The 21,683-nt window shown below is 43.2% G+C and overlaps 2 protein-coding genes and 1 long non-coding RNA gene across 6 annotated transcripts in view; 2 read left to right on the top strand and 1 right to left on the bottom strand.

The window, feature by feature from the left end:
- The first annotated feature begins 1,616 nt into the window (after positions 1 to 1,616).
- LOC122444635 lies at positions 1,617 to 20,547 on the top strand. Its single transcript, XR_006270332.1, has 3 exons — positions 1,617 to 1,728; positions 2,968 to 2,969; positions 20,531 to 20,547. It is a non-coding gene; the product is annotated as an uncharacterized LOC122444635 (long non-coding RNA).
- DTX3L (deltex E3 ubiquitin ligase 3L) lies at positions 6,209 to 21,566 on the bottom strand. Of its 2 annotated transcripts, none has more exons than XM_043473141.1 (5): positions 21,193 to 21,566; positions 19,980 to 20,185; positions 16,132 to 17,667; positions 15,488 to 15,705; positions 6,209 to 7,229 (listed from the first exon to the last, which is right to left on the bottom strand). In XM_043473141.1, the coding sequence occupies exons 1-5, from the start codon at positions 21,380 to 21,382 to the stop codon at positions 7,223 to 7,225; spliced, it is 2,157 nt and encodes a 718-aa protein (XP_043329076.1). In that variant the 5' UTR covers positions 21,383 to 21,566; the 3' UTR covers positions 6,209 to 7,222. The 2 variants fall into 2 exon arrangements, with proteins under 2 accessions (XP_043329076.1, XP_043329075.1); XM_043473140.1 differs by lacking the exon at positions 6,209 to 7,229 and adding an exon at positions 12,464 to 14,620 and having other exon boundaries at positions 21,193 to 21,565.
- The window catches only part of PARP9 (poly(ADP-ribose) polymerase family member 9), a 29,895-nt gene continuing 29,646 nt past the window's right edge, over positions 21,435 to 21,683 (top strand). The window contains exon 1 of one of the 3 annotated variants that reach the window (XM_043473137.1): positions 21,435 to 21,570. The gene's annotated coding sequence lies outside the window, so the exon portion shown is untranslated. The remainder of the gene's footprint in view (positions 21,571 to 21,683) is intronic. The other 2 variants (XM_043473138.1, XM_043473139.1) reach the window with 2 other exon arrangements.

The following is a 21,683-nucleotide window of genomic DNA, read 5'->3' as shown; positions in this document are numbered from 1 at the left end:
CGTTAATATTCTATATTTAGAAATGAGGGGAACAGTACATTAACAGCTATTTTTAATAGAAATTTTTATAGGTGCCATGCACTCTGAATGGATTGGACAGGCAGACACAGTCTGTACCCTCACTGAGCTCATGAAACCATGCGGACACAAGGACTTAGAACACAGTGGAGTAAGTGTTGTTGGAAGGAATATGCAGGTGTTCCCAGAACAAATCAGGCCTCCTAGCCTAGGTATGGGGGCTCAGGGAGGGTTTATGGGGAGGAAACATGTAACCTGAAGCCTAAGGATGATTACAGATAACCTTGGGCATTGGGCAAGAGGGGAGTTCCGTGTGATGTGCTTGTATGGGATCCCTTGAGCTGCTCTGAGGTAACCAGAGTAGAGGCAGGAGGCCAGCCAAGTGGCTGCTGTAGTGTCAGGTGGGAGATGAGGGTGGCTGAGACCAGGGTGCTGGCCGAGGAGGACTGAGAAGGGCTGGGGTTCCAGATTGATACTGGACTTGCCGAAGGATGTGGGCAACAAGAGAAGACACTCAAGCATGACTCCCTGTTCCTCCATGCATGGCCTGAGCAACTGACTAGATAAAAGTGGCATCTATCCAATGGGAGCATTAAGGTGAGAGAAAGGCTAGGATTGTGTGTATCCTTGACCTTGACCCGTAGTGAAGGAGTGTTTCAAATACAAAGGAGGGATCATCATTCAAATACAACCAGTACATCAGGTGAGAGAAATGTCTATTGGACTCTGAGGACCTGGTAAGCACTGTCTTCTGGTGAGGAGGGAACAGATGGCGGTGGACAGAGGACGGAAGGGAAGGGAAGGGATTGGAGACAGTAAGCGTTGTCAGCTCTTTCTGGATGTGTGACTGTGAAGGGGAAGAAGTTAGACAGCAGCTTACAGGGTTATAGGATCAGGGAGTTGTTATTTTTGTTTTTTTGCTTTTTAAATATATTTAAGATGGAATTTAAGAATCTTAGAAATATTTAAATATTGTTAGAAAAGTAAAAGGAAGGTCGAGGACACAGGTTGTGGGAGAAGGCGGGAGGGGATCCTAGAGGCACTAGCCCAAAGAGGGGACCCTTTTCCTACTGCACCGGGAAGGAGGAGCTAGAGTACAGAAGTTATATTGTTGTTAGTGGTTAAGTCGTGTCTGATTCTTTGTGACCCCATGGACTGTAGCCCACCAGGCTCCTCTGTCCATGGGATTTTCCAGGCAAAATACTGGAGTGGATTGCCATTTCCTTCTCCAGGGGATCTTCCTGACCCAGGGATTGAACCTGCATCTCCTGTGTTGGCAACTGGATTCTTTACCAGTGAGCCACTAGAGAAACACGGAGTACAGAAGTAGATGATTCTGAATGACTGCTGATAGGAAGGTCTGGAAATTCTCTCCTGATGGATTTTGTTTTATCTGTGAAGAAGGTGATGAGGCCTCTTAGAATCTGCCAAAAGTAGAGCTTCTATTCCCTGCAGGGCTGGACCTCATGTATCATATCATAATGAAACTAAATTTCAGGAAGAGAACCAGAGACGGACCAAAGAGTTTGTGTTAGTCGCTCAGTCATGTCGACTCTTTTCAATCCTACGGACTGCAACCTGCCAGGTTCCTCTCTCCATGGAATTCTCCAGGCAAGAATACTGAAGTGGGTTGCCATTTCCTTCTCCAGGTGATCTTCCGCACCCAAGGATCAAACCCAGGTCTGCTGAGTTGCAGGCTGATTGTTTACCGTTACAGGGCTTTTATTTCTGATCCATAGTAATGCTGAACAGTATTCAGATATTTTCTCCTCCTTCCAGCTTTCCTCCTGAAGGTGGCGCTCGTCATCCAGTCCAAACCACCCTGGACCCCAGTAGGAGGAAGTGGGGAGTACGCAGAAGGGTCCGTCAAGGGCTTTCAGACACACAGTCTTTAGGAGAAGCACGCTGAGTGAAAGTGCCCACCCTGGCCAGTCACTATAGTATCTGTTTGCATGAGCTGTTTTACCATGGGAGGTTCTGGTAGGGAACACAGAACTAATAAACCACCACCAACCAGAAGAGTTCAGGAAAGATCAAAAGGAGACATCACATGTCCAAACACCTCCCAGAATCCTTCTCTCTGGCAGCCATCTTGGCTGAACAAGGTGTGCACCACCAGGAAGGACTCTGAGTCAGAATGATTGGTTAAAGACAACCCAAAGACTAATCCCATCACCATGAAACCCCCGAGACTTTGAGCCACGTGGCAGAGCAGTTCTCCTGGGTTCCCTTACCCTACTGCTCTCTGCCCAGGCACCCTTTCCCAATAAAATCGCTTGCTTTGTCAGCACATGTGTTTCCTCGGACAATTCATTTCCGGGTGTTAGACAAAAGCCCAGTTTCAGGTCCTGGAATGGGTCCCTCTTCTGCAACACAGTGGTGACTGTTTCCTTTCAGGGCATTGGCACCTTTCACTCCAAACCACAGCTCAAATTAGCACCCTCCTCTAACCAGTTTGGGAATCCAGAACTGGGCAAACAGCTTTATCTTTTTCCTCACACCATCTTTTTACAAAAAAATAAAATCAGAGTGAAACTGAAACTGTAGTAGAAGTTGTGGCAAGCCATTTCTGGATTTTTTTTTCTTCAAGAATTGTTTTAATTATTAGCAGTGTATTTTGTCACACACGGTCTGCTCAGTGTTCCTTCTCTATTGTCACTGGAAAGAATATATCAGAGGGATCAGGATGTCAGGTGTTAAAAGCCAAAGAGAAAAATAATTCTAAGAGTAACAACTTGCAAGCATCATTAGCCACTGAAGTACTTTGTCTTTTCTCCTCAGTTGTTTAGACTACTTCTGCTTGTTGAACCCACACCCTACCCCCTCCAGCAGTGTGCTTACTCTCTCTCAATTCTTTGTCTCCATGGGGTGTTTGCTTCCTGAAACTCACTTCCTTCCAAGAAAGCAAGCATCCTGTCAGGGCCTGGGGGAGAGCAGACTCCAGCAGAGATGTGGCCACATTTACATGGCTGTTATTTGTTTCTCTTGCCAACTAAGAGTCACACATGATCTTAATAGAACAACCCATATCTGCATTTTGGGCTAAACTTCCCTTTCTCTGCTTCATGTAAGTTTCCACTTTCAACTTCTCTACAAACTTCTATAACCTAACATCAGCCTCCTTTCAAGTTCTCTACAAGCCAGCAACAGTTCCCCACCCGCCCTGCCACCCATTTCTCCCACTGAAGTATATACTGGGAAATGGGTGGCGTTCCAATCTGTCCTGAATCAATGAGTTGTGAGCACCTCATATCCAACTCTGCCTCACTTTGCTCCCGAAACTGCTTCCGTAAAAAGGATGTGACCTGAGAAGTGAGGTAAGCTACCCTGTCTTTTACCTCTTCAAGTTCAGTCCTCAGAGAGTCACTTGATGGACACACACCAGGTGGTGGACTTACTCCCTGTGCTCTGGTCCCTTGTAGAAGTTTCATCTTCAAACTTACACAGGGGATGTCTCCAATGCCCCCACTCTCTCAGTATAGTAATTCCTAATGTATATTTTCCCCAAGTAAAAGTCATTTAAGGAGATCAAGGGCTTCCCTTGTGGCTCAGCTGGTAAAGAATCTGCCTGCAATGTGGGAGACCTGGTTTCGATTCCTGGGTTGGGAAGATCCTCTGGAGAAGGAAAAGGCTACCCACTCCAGTATTCTGGAGAATTGGACTGGATAGTCCATGGGGTCTCGAAGAGTCAGACACAGCTGAACGACTTTCACTTGACCTGAATGTCCAGACCAGTGAAGCTAAGCTCTGCATGCCAGATTGGTGAGGGATACACTGAGGATATACTTAAGTTTAGTCGCTCAGTCATGTTCAACTCTTTGTGACCCCATGGACTGCAGCACGCCAGGCTTGCCTGGCCATCACCAACTCCCAGAGCCTACTCAAACTCATGTCCATTGAGTCAATGATACCATCCAACCATCTCATCCTCTGTCATCCCCTTTTCCTCCTACCTTCAGTCTTGCCCAGGACTAGAGTCTTTTCCAGTGAGTGAGTTCTTCACATCAGGTGGCCAAATTATTGGAGCTTCAGCTTCAGCATCAGTCCTTCCAATGAATATTTAGGACTGATTTCCTTTAGGATGGACTGGTTGGATCTCCTTGCAGTCCAAGGGACTCTCAAGAGTCTTCTCCAACACCACAGTTCAAACTTATGTGGTCCAAATAGCAAAGTGTGGTAGTGAGGGTGTAGGGAAATGGGATCTCTCGTGTGGTAGGTGATATGTTAATTTCACCTTGTAATTTTGCCATCTTTCCCTTATCTTCTTTTGCTTTTGCTTAATTTAAGGGTATATCAGTTCAAGACTTTTATATCATCCAAGTAAAGTGTTTCTTTTTGTCATTAATGTATGCTATTCTTTCTCCTTTATTAATTCTCATTGCCTTGAAGTCCATTTTGTCTTACACTATAACCACTTTCGGAGAAGGCAATGGCACCCCACTCCAGTACTCTTGCCTGGAAAATCCCATGGATGGAGGGGTCTGGTAGGCTGCAGTCCATGGGGTCGCTATGAGTCGGACATGACTGAGCGACTTCACTTTCACTTTTCACTTTCACACATTGGAGAAGGAAATGGCAACCCACTCCAGTATTCTTGCCTTGAGAATCCCAGGGACGGGGGAGCCTGGTGGGCTGCCGTCTATGGGGTCACACAGGGTCGGACATGACTGAAGTGACTTAGCAGCAGCATAACCACTTTAATTTAGTTAGTCCTTGTTAAGTGTTACAGACATTTTGAGTAGGTTGGCTGCTTTCTCAGAGGCAGTCTCCCCTTCCCTGTTAGGAGCAAAGTGCTTAGGCAAAGCAAATGCCCTTTCAGACACACACTTGACTCATGGTTGGGCTACATCAATTTTACTCATCTTACTCCCTTCTCATAGAATTGGTTTAGGGATGACCATTTTATCCAGTTGTAGGCAAAGAGATAGGGAATTCTGCTTCTAGAAAATACTTTTTTCCCTCCTCCTTATATAGAGACACAATGGGAAATCCCTTTTCCCTCCTTTTTTGGGATGTAATCAGATGGAATGGGACTTCCCGAGTGGCTCAGATGGTAAAACATCTGCCAACAATGCAGGAGACCTGGGTTTGATCCCTGGGTCGGGAAGATCCCCTGGAGAAGGAAATAGCAACCCACTCCAGTACTCTTGCCTGGAAAATTCCATGGATGAAGGAGTCTGGTAGGCTGTCCTACCATGGTAGGCAGTCCATGGGGTTTCAAAGAGTTGGACACAACTGAGCGACTTCACTAACTCACTCACTCAATCAGATGGCATATGTTGATGGGAGATACTGCAGCCATTTAACCATGAAGGCCAACAGCTGAGAAACACTGAGAATGGCAAATTGGAGAGAAAGAGTACAGATCCTTGATGGCGTAACTGAGGTACAGAATCAGCCCTAGAACCCCCTACCTCCAGATTTCTTACTGAGTCAGTAAATGTCCTTGTTGTTAAAACTTCTTTTAGTTTTATATTCAGTTGCCTACAACTGAAAACATCACCCAGTCTTGGCAGAGGGTTCTCTGCAGGCTCAGATGAACTTCCAGTGAGGGATGCAGCTGTGACCTGTCAGCAGCAGATGTTTCTAGCAACTGAGAGAAAGGTTAGTTATTCCTAAAATGGTGTCTGGATAGACACCCTTGTATCCTCTTCAAGATCCTGATAGTTAGGGCAATATGATCATTGAGGCCTGAGTCAGACAGACTTGGGTTAAAGACTTATTCTGTATTTTACCAGCTATGTGACCTTGGACAAATTAATAAAAATCTACAAATCTTGGTTTTCTCATCTTTAAAAAATAAATTTAATAGTACTTGCCAGTAATTTATTTTCAGGGTTATATAAGATAAAAAGATAAATATATAACCAATATCACATACTGTCTGACTTCATATGTTTCAATTATGCTGTTATATAGTATCAGTGAGCAAATTTTGTGAGAACCAACCAACTGGCAAATGAAACTTACAATAAAGTGTATTGCATATTGTATTATTGGAAAATTGTACATTTTAAAAATAAATTTACACACACACACACACACACACAAAAGGCCTACACAAAGGATGCCATTTCCTTCCCTGGTGGCTCGGTAAAGAATCTGCCTGCAATGCAGGAGACTGGGGTTCCTCTGGCGAAGGGAATGGCAACCCACTCCAGTATTCTTGTCTGGAGAATTCCATGGACAGAGGAGCCTGACCAGTCCATGGGGTCGCAAAGAGTCAGACAAAACTGAGTAACTAACACACACACACATATACATGATTGGGTATAACACTTTGAAGCATCTTTTCATTCCATTGAATGAAGGCAGATCAGCAATTGGGAACAAGAGCCATCTGCTCAATCCATTGTCTTTCTTAGTGTAACTAGAGAGTCTTCTGAAGAAATCAGCGGTGTCCTTCCTCCTTCCAGTATCAAATTAAAGGTATTTGGATATTACATTATCATTGGTCTGAAAGTACAGTCTTGTGAGTTAGTCAACATACAAGAAGGTGTGTATGTTAAAAGCCTTACATTCTAGAAGTCTTTGTTCTGTGGAAGAGGTTTGGTAAATTTTTTGTTTCTGTTAGTCAGTCATACACCTGAATTAAAATAAATAAAAAATCTCTATCTTCCATATCCATCTTCCCCAATTGACATAACCAGTGAAATCAAGGCACAAATGTAAATAAATTTCAATCTGTGTTACTCTCTTGGGAATTACCTGGTGGTCCAGAGGTTAGCACTCAGCACTTTCACTTCTGAGTGCCAAAGTTCAATCCCTGATCAGGGAACTAAGATCCCACACGCTGTGCAGTGTGACTAAAAAATTATTCTATTTTTACATTCAGCAATGAACCTAACTTTTAAAAATTCTTGGCACAGTGAGTGCTGAGTACATTATTCTAGTTATCTTTTGCTGTTTGATAACCCTCCCCAAAATATAGTGATATAAAACAATGACAATCACATGTTACTATCATCTCTCAAGATTCTGGACTCAGGTAGACAGTCTTCATCAAGGTCTCTCATATGATTGTAGTCAGACTGTCGGTGAGGCTGGAGTCATCTCAAAGGCTGTTTTATTCACACAGGTCTGGTGCCTAGGCTGGGACAACTCAAAAAACAGGCTCCTCTGGCATCACCATGAACATGTGGTCTCATTACGTGGTCTCTCCAGCCTGGCAGCTTCAGGATCACTGGACTTCTAATGTGGCAGTTTAGCTCCTAAGGCATGTAGAGAAGGATAAGGAGGGAAAGAGAAAGAGAGAAAAGAGAGACCAATGTTAGTTATGCAGTGTCTCCTTTCCAGCATTCTATTCATTAGAAGTGAGTCAAAGCGAGTCTCTAAAGCCATCTCACATTCAAGGAAAGGAGAAATAGACTCAACTCCCTCATAGGAGGAGTATTTATAAGAACTTGCCAACATATTTTAAAGCGACTGCATACACCAAACCTTCTTTTGAGCTGAAAAGCAATTGAGCTTCCTTTGTTTCTTTCTTAGCTGGTGTTGTATCCTGCCCAAGAGATCCTGTTTCCATGCATATTCCAGAAAACTTACAAGGAAAATGACAAGAATCATTTATTTGGGCTTCCCAGGTGGCTCACTGGTAAAGAATCTCTCTGCCAATAAAGGAGATGTGGGTTCAAGACTTGAGTGGATAAGATCCCCTGGAGGAGGAGATGGCAACCCACCCCAGTATTTTTGCCTGGAAAATCCCATACAGAGGAGCCTGGCAGGCTACAGTCCATAGGCTCACCAAGAGTGGGACATGACTAAAGTTACTTAACACACAGCACATACATAATTTGGCATTATTCCTTTAATGTCACATGATTTAACCAAATGTCTTCTATTTCCTGCACCATATTTATATCTTCAGTATATCACTAGAGTATACATATTATTTTGATATACCACAAATAGTTTCTATATTTCAGCACTGTTGGGATCTTAGCTTCTTTTGGTATTGTAATATCATAAAACAAACATTGTATATGTCTACTTTTGTTTTTTTATTAAACATTATTTCCTCAGGATAAATTCCATTACTTAGTGGGATGGGGGGCTGGAACATATTTATGATTCTTTCAATAAAGTGCCATTTTACCCTTCAGAAAGACTGGCTTCCTTTACATTGCTATCATTAATGCATGATATCTGCTTTCCTCAAGACTTGCAGGCTTTGAGTTTTATCACTTTTCAGAAGTTTTTCTTGTTCTATTTTTAGATACAAAATGAAACTTCACAGTAGGTGCATTTTACAGCTATTTTACCAATAAAGTTGGCTGCATAGTTTTAAAATCATGATTTAAGATCATGTTTCTTCTTGTATGATTGAATTTTAATCATTTGTTGGATGGGCAGTTAGTATTTTTGTCCATTTATTTGTGCTCTTTATACTTTTCAGTTATTGAACTTTTGTGTTTATGTGCAAACATTTTCTCCATTTCTCTGGATTTTTAAGATCTTAGCTTTATTGATGTTCATTCCATCACAGCTAAAACTATCTGAGTAATGAACCTGTCCATCTTTTTTTCATTTCTATTCCGTCAAAAGTCAAAAAGTGATTTCCCCTAGTGCTAGTCTGTTCACATTCATGTGAGTGCATTTGTTTTGGCTTTTAAGTATTTAACTTTCATTCCACCTGGAATTTTTTGGAGAGTATTGGGGAAAGTGTGAGTCATTTTAATATTCTCGTTATTGATATTTTCTTATACCAAGAGTGTCAAATTGGTTGCTGATAGATTTCAATGTCTGCTAGGACAAAATCTTCTCATAAGTCCTTTTGAATCTAGAATACTCTTTGGTATTCTTTCCCGTTTATATTTCAACATAAAACCAAAATTACATTAATTCTATGAAGCATTTTGTTTCTAATCAGTGGCTGGTCACCTGAATCCAACGTCCTATGCTGAGTTGAGATTGAGTTATGCTCTGGTAAGGTTCAGTCTACCTCAGTTTTGCTCTTGTCTTTTCAGGATTTTTGGCAGAAATCTCCCTGGTGAGTCCAGAATTCTAATCCTTGTCTCACAAGATTTTGGAAGGCTCTATTCTGCTTCAGAGGCTTTCTGCTTCTGTTTTTAGAACTCTTGACTCATGCATCCCTAGAATTTAACAGATGCCCTAAAGGAACCTCCCAGATCTCCCATAGCTCTGCTGGTCTGTTTCACAGCAGTGGTCTTCCCTGGTTGTGAGACATGGAATTATCAGCCTCGGGCCTATGCCCAGAATCAGCAACTAACACCTGGGTGAAGTGGCTGCAAAACTCAGCCCTTCCTCTTCAAAATTCTCCCTTTCTGGGGTCTCAGCCTCTCCAGTTCTTCTTGACTTAGCAGCTCTCTTTTACCTTAAAATAAACGATTTCTCTATTGTGTTTCAATTTTCCGTTTGTTTTAGGTATGAGCGCTGGCTGTCACTGGCTAATCCATCTCACTTGAAAACAAGTTCATTTCACCTTAAGCGTTTTCATTGTTTTTTCTTATATTTTATTTATTTATTTTTGGCTGTGCCATGCAGCATGGGGAGTCTGTTACCCAATCAAACCCAAATTGACTACCCAATCAAATTTGCCTTGAAAACACAGATTCTTAACCACTGGATTGCCAGGGAAGTCCCCCTTCTTATATTTTAAAACCAAAAAAAAAAAAAAAATTAAATTGAGATATAATTGACCAACAACATTGTGTAAGTTTAAGGTGTACAATATTAGATTTGCTTGGCTTGATACATTTATATACCATGTATTTATATTGTATACATATACACACACACACTTATATATGTCTATTATATACATTTGTATATATACTGTAGGAGCTTTGGGCTTCCCTAGTGGCTCAGATGGTAAAGAATCTACCTGCAATGCAGGAGACCTGAGTTTTATCCCGAGGTCAGGGAGATCCTCTGGAGAAGGGAATGGCAGCCCACTCTAGTATTCTTGCCTGGAGAATCCTATGGACCGAGGAGCCTGGCAGGCTATAGTCCATGGGGTCACAAAGAGTCAGACATGACTGAGCGACTAAGCATACAGGTACGCACAGGAGCTTTAGCTAACACCTTTAAAATTTATTTATTTGACATATTTCTATTAGGGGAGGAAAAATCTCTTCCTCTATCCATCTGAGGTTCTCTGCCTAGAGCCCTGTAAATAGGACTGATGAACTACAGATTAACAAGAGAAAAGCAAACAGAAGTTTACTAACATGTGCATCACACACATAACACATGGGAGTACCCAGAGATGAGAATTTCAAAGATTTGGTTAGAACTTGAGCTTATACAGCATCTTAGCAAAGGAACAATAAATTTTTAGAGGAGTGGTAAGGAGTGATAAGTCAAAGGAAAGGACCTTGAGTCCATGGGAAGGCAAATGCATGGAAAAACTAGTGGTAGACAAAGACCAGTTAGTAGAATTTGTTGTGTAGATTTTCCCAGTGCTAGCTCTAGGCTGCTATGGGTCTAAAGTTGTTTCCAGTGATTAAGCTTTGTTCTTCCTGGTAGACAGGGGAGGAGAGATACCGTTTTAAATTTATGTCCTGAAAACTATGCTTCTCCTGAGCAAGTCTCGGTGTTATCTGAGGGGTTGTATTCTGGCCTATATTCCACAGTTTGGCTCAAATAAAACTCTTTTCTATTCCTATTATAGATTGTTTATTGATTACTTTGTGGATAGAGGTATGCATCAGATTCTTATGTGTATCCCTTGAGGAGGAACCCAGGACCCTGACCGTCACTGCACAACTCTTTCTTGACCTCCTTTCCTTTGTTTCTGCATTCTCTCACTCTAATTAGCAACTGTTTGAACCTTCCCTTAGGAACACAGGGAAGATCTGGGAGGCTGAAATGTTGTCCCTACAAACAAGAAATAGGGGACATGGAAAGGCTTTTGTACCCAAGAGGACCCTACGGTGTTCTGCTCAGTTTTGTGGTCCACCTAGAGAGGGCATGGAAGTTCCATGACCTTTCCCCATATGCATCTCTTCCATCACCCACACAATTGACATAAGTTTGAACAAACTAGGAGATGGTGAAGGACAGAGGAGCCTGGAGTGCTGCAGTCCTTGGGGTCGCAAAGAATTGGACTTGACTGAGCAACTGAACAACAAAATTTCTTCCATCTGGCTGTTCCTGAGTTATATCATTTTATAGTAAACAGTAATCTAGTGAGTAACCGGGATTCCTGACTTCAGTGAGCTGCTCTAGCAAATTAATTGAGCCTAAAGAGGGGGTTGTGGGAACCTCTGATTTTGTAGCCATTTAGTCAGAAGCACAGGAACAATCTAGACTTGTAATTGGCACCTGAAATGGAGGACAGTCTTGTGAGACTGAGTCCTTACCTGTGGAATCTGATGCTATCTCCAGATGGATAGTGTCAGATTTGTGTTGAATTGAAGGACACTCAGCTGGTGTTGGATTGTTTAGGGGAAAAACCCACACACTGAAATTGGGTGCAGAAACTATCTTTAGGGAAACATCAAATACCTCAATATTATTCATAATTCTCTTTTTTTTTAATTTGGAGACAAAGGTGTCCTGATTTGCCAATGCCTAGTGAGCCATCTCAGAGAAGGCAATGGCACCCCACTCCAGTACTCTTGCCTGTTAAATCCCATGGAGGGAGGAGCCTGGTAGGCTGCAGTCCATGGGGTCACTAAGAGTCAGACACGACTGAGTAACTTCACTTTCACTTTTCACTTTCATGCATTGGAGAAGGAAATGGCAACCCACTCCAGTGTTCTTGCCTGGAAAATCCCAGGGACGGGGCAGCCTGATGGGCTTCCGCCTATGGGGTCGCGCAGAGTCGGACACAATTGAAGTGACTTAGCAGCAGCAGCAGCAGTGAGCCATCTGGGTAATCCAGTTCTAATGCTGGAAAGGTGAAACAAAAACTGTTGGAGCAAGGAGGGACAAGTGTACTCTGATAGGTTACTACGTATGCTTTCTTAGGAGAGAAGATGTGAAACCTGCAACCTACTTTTACTTTTGTAGTAATCTATGTGTTAAGGAGGAAAAATAATAAGAAATGTGATTTTTACAGCTGAACATGGCAGCAGTGAAGTCAATAGTAGTTAAGTCTATCCTGATACTATGTAGCAACAGCTACACACAAAACTGGGCTTCCTAAGTGGCTCAGTGGGTAAAGAAACTGCCTGCAGTGCAGGAGACCCAGGAGATATGGGCTCAATTCCTGGGTCCCCGCGAAGATCCCCTGGAGGAAGACATGGCAACCCACTCCAGTATTGCTTGGAGAATCCCATGGACAGAGGAGCCAGGCAGGCTACAATCCATAGGTCACAAAGAGTTGAACGTGACTGAAGCGACTGAGCACACATACATAAAACCAAGCAAAGACATCTGCCCAAGCGGTACGCTGCACACTGCATGTATTTCAGGAAACACCCAGAATCTCAACCTTAGGAAAAAGAAAAAGGAAATGGAAAAGAATACAGACAATATGTTCCTAAAATGGAAATAACTTTATTTATAGCAGATATTGATAATAATACCTTCCACAGAGCAAAAGCAGTAATCCAAAGGCTCGACAACCACTCACACTATGAAACTTGCACACACGTTGCAATCAAGGATCCAGACCTTAGCAGGAACCAAACTCATCTTTTTTGAAGCTAAAATATCCATAGACACAAAGCAACTAATTATAACTCTAAGATTTTAATGAATCACCAAAAACTAAATGTCTAATCTGATTTGAAAAAAATATATGTACCATTTACCTTAAATTTCCTCAACTCTCTGAACAAAGAAAAAAATTCTGGGGTTTTAAATTTTTCAAATAGGACTTTCTCAGAGGAAATCTACTTTGAGTACTGTGCAGGAATTCATTTCTGAGAGAAGCTCAGAATAATGGGAACTCCTCAGCCTGCTCCATGGAGGAGAAGACCCCTGTAGGAGACAGTACAACTCTGGGACAAAAGCCTTGGAGTCACCCTAAGACCTTCAAATTCCAGCACCGATTCTTATTATGGGGCCTTTGTCAAGGTACTTACCCTCTCTGCCCATCAGCTTTCTCAGTTATAAGATGGGGATACTAATAGTATCAATTGCTCAGATACAAAGTTCTTATAAAGGGGACAAAATAAATACACAATATCAACTATTACTATCTGACCAAAAAATTTGTATGCATGTGTTTTTGAGAAAATAGCATCTCATTCATCATTTATGGAAAAAGACTGGAACATGGATAACGAGATAGTTTGCTATTAAAACTTTCTCATGAGTTGGAAAACCATTTAGAAGTAAATTTTGACATGTTGACATTCCTTACAGTAGGCACAACTCGAGTCTTTTCTCTGTCCAGTCATTATGAGGAAGAAATAATTTAAGGGAGAAAGCATGACATGGTGGGACTTAGCAAAAGGAAGGAGAAGGTGCTGTGGGGGCTCCAGTTACTGAGAAAATGATAGTCTACAGACGTTTTTGTGATTTATCTATCAAAACTCGAAGTGGGGTATGCATAAAAGTATAATAATATCCAGAGAGAAAAAATGTTCAGAGATGTGTAGCATTGCTATGGCAGGGGAAGTGCACATGATTTGGCAGATCAGAAGGATCAGCAGGGAGCAAGGACAAAGTTTGGCCAGTCAGAGTTCAGAGGCCATGAGTTCTGGAGTAACAAACTCATTTTCCCCAGTAAATGGTGAGGACTCCAGAAATGGCTTCCAAAGCCAATGGCTTCCAAGAGCTCTGCCAAAGATTTAGGGAATATATATTTCTCTGCTGGGTTATTAGCAACTTAAGTCAGGCAGCAAAAACTTATTAAGCATCAACTATACACCAGGTTCAGTGTCCCAAACCTTGGTGGCTCAGACGGTAAATCTGCCTGCAGTGCATGAGATCCAGGCTTGATTCCTGGGTCAGGAAGATCCCTTGGAGAAGGAAATGGCAAGCCACTCCAGTATTCTTGCCTGGAAAATCCCATGAGTAGAGGAGCCTGGAGGGCTATAGCCCATGGGGTTGCAAAGAGGTGGACATGACTGAGCAACTTAAAGAGAGAGATTCCATTTATTGCCAAAGGTTGCTCAATTTCTGTCCTTGCCACCTTTCTGGCCATGGGATAGGGAGAGGAATGCGGTTCCTAATTTTTCACAACCAAAGCCTTCCTCCCCTCCCCTGCCTCCATTCAGATTAGGCTTTTACTTTTAGGATAGAGTTTAAAGGGCAAACAAACCAAACTAAAGGACTATCGCAGAGATAGCAATAAAAGGAAGATCAATTGGCATTGAGTACTTCAACTGAACAATACAGAAGGTGATTTCAAATTCACAGCACTCCACCCCTGTAACCCCAACAATGATGACATGCGAATGAGGTGCAATACCTCTGCAGCAAAATTACAAAGATCTCTGCGGCTTTTTTGTCCATAAAATGTAACACTCCAGAAATGACAACCTTGCATATACTTCTTGAGATGAAAAGAATTTTACGGTGTTTTTACACAAGGATTTAGATTAGAATTTACTCTACTTCTTCAACTGCGCCTTTTGCAAGCTTGTCTCGGGACATCCTTTTAATACAGTCTTTTTACTCAATTCCTTTATCTTTCAGCTCTTGTTTGACACGTTTCAGATAGTTAGGATCAGGGTAACCATACCTGCAGAAGAAAAGATGCCCTTAGCTTCACCACAGATGTTTTTTTAAAAATCTGTACAGTAGGTCCTTGGCATTAACATATTCAGAGTTGTCGATATCTACAAACCATCCTGAAGGCCGATGACGGATAATCAATTCTAAGTGTGCTGAGGTGAATCATTTAGCTGGTGAATAGGTCTAGCTACCCGCCCAGGATCTGCCTTCTAACAAGACTTTAATTTCAGCTCATGGTTAAGCAATGATTCTCATAAAGTTATAATATACTGTATTTCTATGGAGGGTAATCATTTTGCTATAGGAAGATTTTCAAATTTGGGAAATTAAGTCTTAGGATATATTCCCTATTGAATACTAAGGGTCTGAGGTAGTCTATCTGAATTTCATAAAGAGCAATTGGATTGCCCACGATACAACTTCCATCACCATTAACTAAGACTTTTCTAGAGTTCTACTAGTCAAGTGAATTTAGGATCTTTACTGGACTCATGGGAGAGGAGGGTAGAAGAAAGGGTGATCTTAAAAGAAGGCAAAGTGACATTCCTAGGATCTACCCTTCAAATAGATGTGAAGGGTATTAAAATTATACCAAATTAAATCACCTTAGATACCATTTATCTTGCATTCTGAAGATCCACTGCCCTTTGATGCAAAATTTATGAACTGTATGATACTTTGTGGTTGGAAGGTAGAAGGTCATGGGAACCAGTCTTTCTGTCTTTGAGATTATCATCCCTGATTAGCATCTGTCAAAATACTGCATCCAGTCTCACTGATATAAACTGTCTCCTTACAGTCACATCTTCAAATTGCCATGTTTTATGACCTCTAAATTCTATTTAGCAGCCATTCTGTTTCAAAAGGTTCTCACCTTTGTGGTCCCCCAGTGCGGGACGTTTTGTGGTGGATATCATTCCATGTAATGACATCTGAGATTCCTAATGTTCGAGACTCCCCCACTGTGAAAATCAGTTTTTGGTCAAAGGCCCTACGAAGCAGATCCAAAACCTCGTTTCCTTCCTTGTTATCAGGCAAGTATGCATTTCGCTGTATTCCAGAAAATATCTTCCCTGGGTTTGGGTGCTCTTTCTGTATGAAGGCAAGAAAATGTCACATGAAAACATCTGTGTCTAAATTTTACTACATGTGTAGATATGTTCATATGCAGATAGAGCAAACAAAAAACAAAAGCACTGAAGGTCTGCTCATACTCCCCAAATAATTCATATTTCTTCTCTTTCCCCAAATTCATGCTGGGAATACAATCCTCCTTCCAGTACACAATCACCACCCACCCCTTCTCTGCCTTAATAGACAAGAAAGATATCTGTTATAAGTAAACAAAGTACTTTTTACTACTTACAAAGTGAACTTCATAAGCATTTAAAATCCTTTCATATGACCATGGAGATAACTATCTGGGAAATCTACTGCCAATTGGTAATAGAACAGTCCCTGTTGCTCTGATAATCTCAGTTTACTGAAAAGAAATACATGGAACTCAGAAACACTTACTGTTTGTATGCCTCCTTCAATAGTGTAAGTAATCATAATGGTGTCACAGGATTCATAACCTGGAAGTGAGCCTCTTACAACAACGGCGCTCATTCTTCCATCTGGCTGACTCCCTTTCTGGACACCATAGGAAGTCTGGCACACAGGACAGACTGGCTTATATGAGAAGGCTTCCTTGATACAATGGCTGCAGAATTCATGCTTGCACTTTGAGAGCACTTGTTTGTTACTAATGGTGTTCAAACAGATGACACATGTGTCCTGTTTCTCATTCACTTCTGACACCTCAGAACTGGCAGGGTGCTGCAATGTTGGTGAAGCTGTTTTTGAATTATGACTATCAGTATCCGTGAGTGTTTTATTCCATTTCTCTGTAGCTGATGGAGACACCCCCCATCTGTTTAAGAGATACTGTTTTGCATTTGTAAGATGATTCGGCAACCCAATCAAAGTCATTGACTCTCGATTTAACACAAAGTGTATATCTGGATGCCTTTTTCTAAAATCATCAGAGAACTTTGTCCCATGTAAGTGTTTTCTCTCCTTGCCCAAAAGTTTCAGCGAAAGAACTTCTCTCATAATCTGACAAGAAACATGTTGATAGGTGTCGATGAAACTTGAATAAGCATGTATGGATAGATCTAACTCCTTGGTTTTGGGTTCAAATCGAATGCAGGTTTTCTGATTTATCCCCAAAATGTTACTTTGAGTGTCGTACTTTTTTTCTATCTTTGATATCTCCTGGGATAATTCTGCTTCTAAAAGCTTATAGTGAGCGGTATCAACCTCAATTCCCTTCATCATGTCCTTAGGAGTCAATATTTTCACAGGTGGCTTGACAAGACTTTCAAAGTTCTTTGAGGCAAGAAAATGTTTGGCAGCTGAAATGTCATCTGCGGTCCCAAGGAGAGTTAATTCTCCTCCTTTCTCCTTTATGAGGAGCTTTGCAAACTGGTGATTTAACTCCTCTTTGATTTTGGTTGCCTGCTTACTGTCTGCTAGCGCAACACATTCCTGCGTCAGAGTCTCTACACGCTTCTGAAATTCTTCAACAAAATCCTTGCGAGCTGCCTCGAGGTTACCTGATCGACTGGAGGTGAAGTCTAAATAGACCATATTTGGAGAACTCGTCTGACTTTTTATTTTTGTACCAAATCTTTTCTCTATGGAGGCTATTTTATCAGGGCAGGAGTGCGTGAAGTATTCAAAGAAAGCCAAGGGAACTTCAAAACGGTTGCCTTTTTCTTCTGACCTGCTTTCTGGTTCGAAGGGAGAAACACAGCTGTTCCTGTCCTGCTGACTGAGTGGCTCCCTCTCTGATGTCAAAGGGGAAGATTCATGTTTCTGCTCCCTTTCCAGGAGCTGCTCACTTAAGAACCCATGTATTTTTTCAATATCTTTGAAGTTACCACAGACTTTCTCAGTTCCATCATGGCCCTTCACTAGTTGGACGTTGGGGTAGAGAACAGCGATGCGGTCCCTTTGCTCTTTAGAGAACAGTTGACAGTTCAGTTCCGCCGTGACAGTAAGAAAGATCTGAAATTTTAAAAGGGAACAAATAAAATATATTAAACATCCAGGTCTATGTTTTCCTCTCAGGAGAATGTCTAGAGATGAGAGAAATAACCATGACGACTTCTTTCAATTCCTTTCTGCAGAGCAGGCAATGTACTGCAGCCCAGAGGCACCCCTGCCCTGATAAAATAGCCAGCCCTGTTTGCATGCTGGAATCGCCCAGGGAGAAAAAAAAGCTGAGGCCCAGGCCCATCTTCAGAGATTGTGATGTAAATGTAGAATCTGGGCATTAACATTTTTAAAAATTCCAAGGACAAAATGTCTGGATTCTAGAGCTGCCACTGTTGGTTTGACCTTGGCGAGTCGGGTGGAAGCTAGGCACTTCATTTTCTGGGTAAATTGCTATGCTTCTGACTAAAGGGTGTGAGCCTGGGAGGGGGCCATACACGTAAGGATGAAGTTTTTTCCTATTATTGTTTTTTCTCTCCTATGATCCTTCTTTAAAAAAAAAAAAAAAAAACTAACCCCCTAACTACGAGCAATGTTCCTAGTCCCTCTAAACCGTGGCCTTTAGAAACTTAAATGTGAGAGAAACCCCAGATTAGGCAAAAAAAAAAAAAAAAAAAAAGGACAGTGGCAAATTGAACATAATATAAAAAGCAAGATTTCTAATGTTTTGTTCTCCCTCAAAGTCTTTGCATAAGCTGTTCCCTCTGCATGTAACACTTTTCCTCTAGATCTTCCTTCAAAATGTTTCCTGAATCCAGCTACTTCTCACACCTCCATCAGGACCACCCAGAGTCCAGGCCAATGTCATCTGGCACCTGGCTCACTGCAGCCCCTCCTAATTGGACTCTGACCTTCCACCTCTGCATTTTCCTAGATTCAGTCCTCCACACAGCAGCCAGAGGGATCCTTTAGAAATGTCAATCAGTTTACTCTACCCACCTGCTCAAAACTACCTAAGGATTCTTCTAACATCTAGTTTGAAATCCTCAGTCCTGACCTTCACCCTGCAGAGACCAGACTTCCGCTGCCTCTTTCAAGGCCCTCTCTCACTCTCCTGCCCTCTGCCCTCCAGCCACACCCGCCTCCCTCCCTGAAGCTTCTGGGCTCTGGAGGTAAGCTCCTGTCTGGGTGTGTTGGGGGTGGGGGTGGCTGTGTCAGCTTTACACTTGTTATTTTCCCTCTGCCTAGAATCTTTTTCCCCTAGAAATTCACTTAGCTAGCTCCCTTACTTTATTCGTGTGTCTACTCAGAAGTCACCTCATTTGAGAGGTTTTTTCCCAATATCCTATTTAAAATAGTAGTCCTTTACTATCATTTATCCTGCTTTATGGGCTTCCCTGGAGGCTCAGTGGTAAAGAATCCGCCTGCCAATGCAGGAGATGCAGGTTCAATCCCTGGGTCGGGAAGATCCCCTGGAGGAGGGCATGGCAACCCACTCCAGTATTCTTGCTGGGAAAATCCCATGGACAGAGGAGCCTGGCAGGGTACAGTCCATGGGGTTGCAAAGAGTCGAACATGACTGAATGACTAAACAACAACAAATTCTGCTTTGTTCTTCTTCCTAGAAGATATTTATCACTGGCAGATATTTTACTCCCTATCTATATGATTGCTATTATTGTCTGGTTTCCTAGAATGTGAGGTCCCTGAGGGCAGGGTCTGCTTGTTCCTGGCTGTACCTTTGGCTCCTGTGACAGTGCCTGGCACATAGCAGGCAGTTGACTCTGATTTGTCAAATGTCTCTGCATGGTTGGTCCCTTCTCATCATTCAATTCTCAAGCCAAATGTCATCTCCTTAGTGGCTTCTGGTCAGAAATAACACAAACTCCTTCTCTTTCCTTGCCCCAGCCCTGTCACTCTCTAAGGCAAAACCCCATTATATTTTCTTCTTAGCACATATCACTCTCTGAAATGACTTTAGTTATTTTGTTTACTTGCTTATTGTCTAGGTACTTCTCCATCCCCAGCAGGGACCTGTCTGTTGTGTTCACCTCTGTGTACCTCTGAGCTTCCCTGGTGGCTCAGATGGTACCGAATCTATCTGCAATGTGGGAGACCTGGGTCTGATCCTTGGGTTGGGAAGATCCCCTGGAGGAGGGCATGGCCACCCACTCCAGTATTCTTGCCTGGAGAACCCCCACAGACAGAAGAGCCTGGCAGACTACAATCCATAGGGTCACAAACAGTCGGGTACCACTGAGCCACTAAGCCCAGCTGTCTCCCAGTGTCTACAACAGTGCCAGGCCCATAATAAATCATCAGCAAATAGTCCTTGGACTGGAGAGGAAGTTGCAAGAACATACACAGCTCCCTTCAATACCCACCTTCTGGAGACAGGAATCCGCAGCATTATGAATGTCCTTTACATTTGGAGGCTTCTCACCGTGCCTTGCCCCTTTTTGTGACTGTGTTGAAGAAGACATCTTGGTCTTCTTCTCTTTTGCATTTTCATTGGGTTCCAGGAAAATAGTCACAGGTTGGTTGTCAACCACAATGTGGTGCTTTCCTTTTTTCAAGACTCCATCCTTACCTTCAGTGGAGACATTAAATATACACATACACATAGAAATGAGAGCAATTTCAAATAACCCTCTTACTCATGCATCTATACCTTGCCCCAGCACCCTCACAGTAAGGGCTCTTGCCTGCATCCTGGAATGGTGGGTTAACCAGAGGGTGAGGGACATATTCAAAACTCTAAAAAAAAGAAAGTCACTCAGTCGTGTCCAACTCTTTGCCATCCCATGGGCCATACAGTTCATGGAATTCTCCAGGACAGAATACTGGAGTGGGTAGCCTTTCCCTTCTCCAGGGGATCCTCCTGACCCAGGAGTCAAACCAGGGTCTCCTGCATTGCACGCATATTCTTTACCAGCTGAGTCACCAGGGAAGTCCCAAAACGCTAAAGAAGGCAGCTTAAGTTCTACTGTAGAAAGGAAAGCTTAATGATAATGGAATATCATCCACTCATTAAAAGTCACGTTCCTCTAACTGGCACCAGTTTCCCATTTCAATGTCATGGAATAATGTTCATCATAAATCAAGTGAGAAGAGCAGGAATCAAAGAGTAGATTCAGGTTGGTAACTACTTATATGTTTGCTGACACTCAGAGGAAAAGGCCAGGAGGAAATACACCAAAATATTCGCATTGTTTTTCTCTGGGTGTTTTCTTCTTTATTCTTTTCTCCCCTTTCCTTAGTATCTATAACTCTTGCAGTTCTAAAAAACAAATCAGTGGAATGATGATGAAAAACATCAAAGTGAAATACCCAAGTGACAGGGGCGTCTGGGGGCGGCATGGGTGCTCTGTCACCACGCACCACGGGGACACTGACGAGTATCAACCAGGTCAGAGACTGGGCACTGCGTTGGGGTTGCGTCTGTCAGCAGGAGCCCCCACTTCCTGGCTCCCACCGGACGGTACCAGACTTTCTTCCACCGTCTGTCCTAGATAAGCTTGAACTGGGTCTGCATGGAACGCCCGGGGGGCCCCTCCGGGGACGGCGACTGCCCCCCAGCCCCGGCCCTCAGCTCACCCGCCCTTTGCAGGAACTGCACCCGGAAGGTGTTCGAGTTGGGGTCGCTGCGGTCCAGGGCTCGGACGGTGCACTCCCCGCCGCCCGATTCCCGGCTCTGGAAGTACTTTTCCAGCTTCCATTGGAGGCGGGTGCCGGGATGGGACACCCGCACGAGCAGCGGGGACGGCGGGCAGAGGCTCGAAGCCATGGCTGTCCGCTCGGGGATGGCGCCGCGAGTTGCGACGACGCAGCTGGGCCGGGCCAGGGCAGGGGTGCCTCCGCCCCGCCGCCCTGGGGCGCAAAGTTTCAGTTTCTTTTTCCCGGAGATCCTTCTCGGCTCTTGGCAGAGCCGCACCCCCTCCTCTCTTCGCCGCCCTCCTGGCCGCAGACTGCCAGGTGAGTAGGTCCCATTCTCTGTTCCCGGGGCGGTGGGCGCAGAGGCTTCCCGGGGTCCTCTCCTGCGGGCTCGCGCCGGGGGCGGGGAGAGGCGCGCGAGGGATGGGCGCCCA

This window comes from Cervus canadensis, chromosome 7 (genome assembly GCF_019320065.1).
Source record: "Cervus canadensis isolate Bull #8, Minnesota chromosome 7, ASM1932006v1, whole genome shotgun sequence".
NCBI lineage: Eukaryota > Metazoa > Chordata > Mammalia > Artiodactyla > Cervidae > Cervus > Cervus canadensis.
The sequence above is the reverse complement of the archived record's forward strand: the minus strand, read 5'-3'. Positions and strand labels throughout refer to the sequence as shown.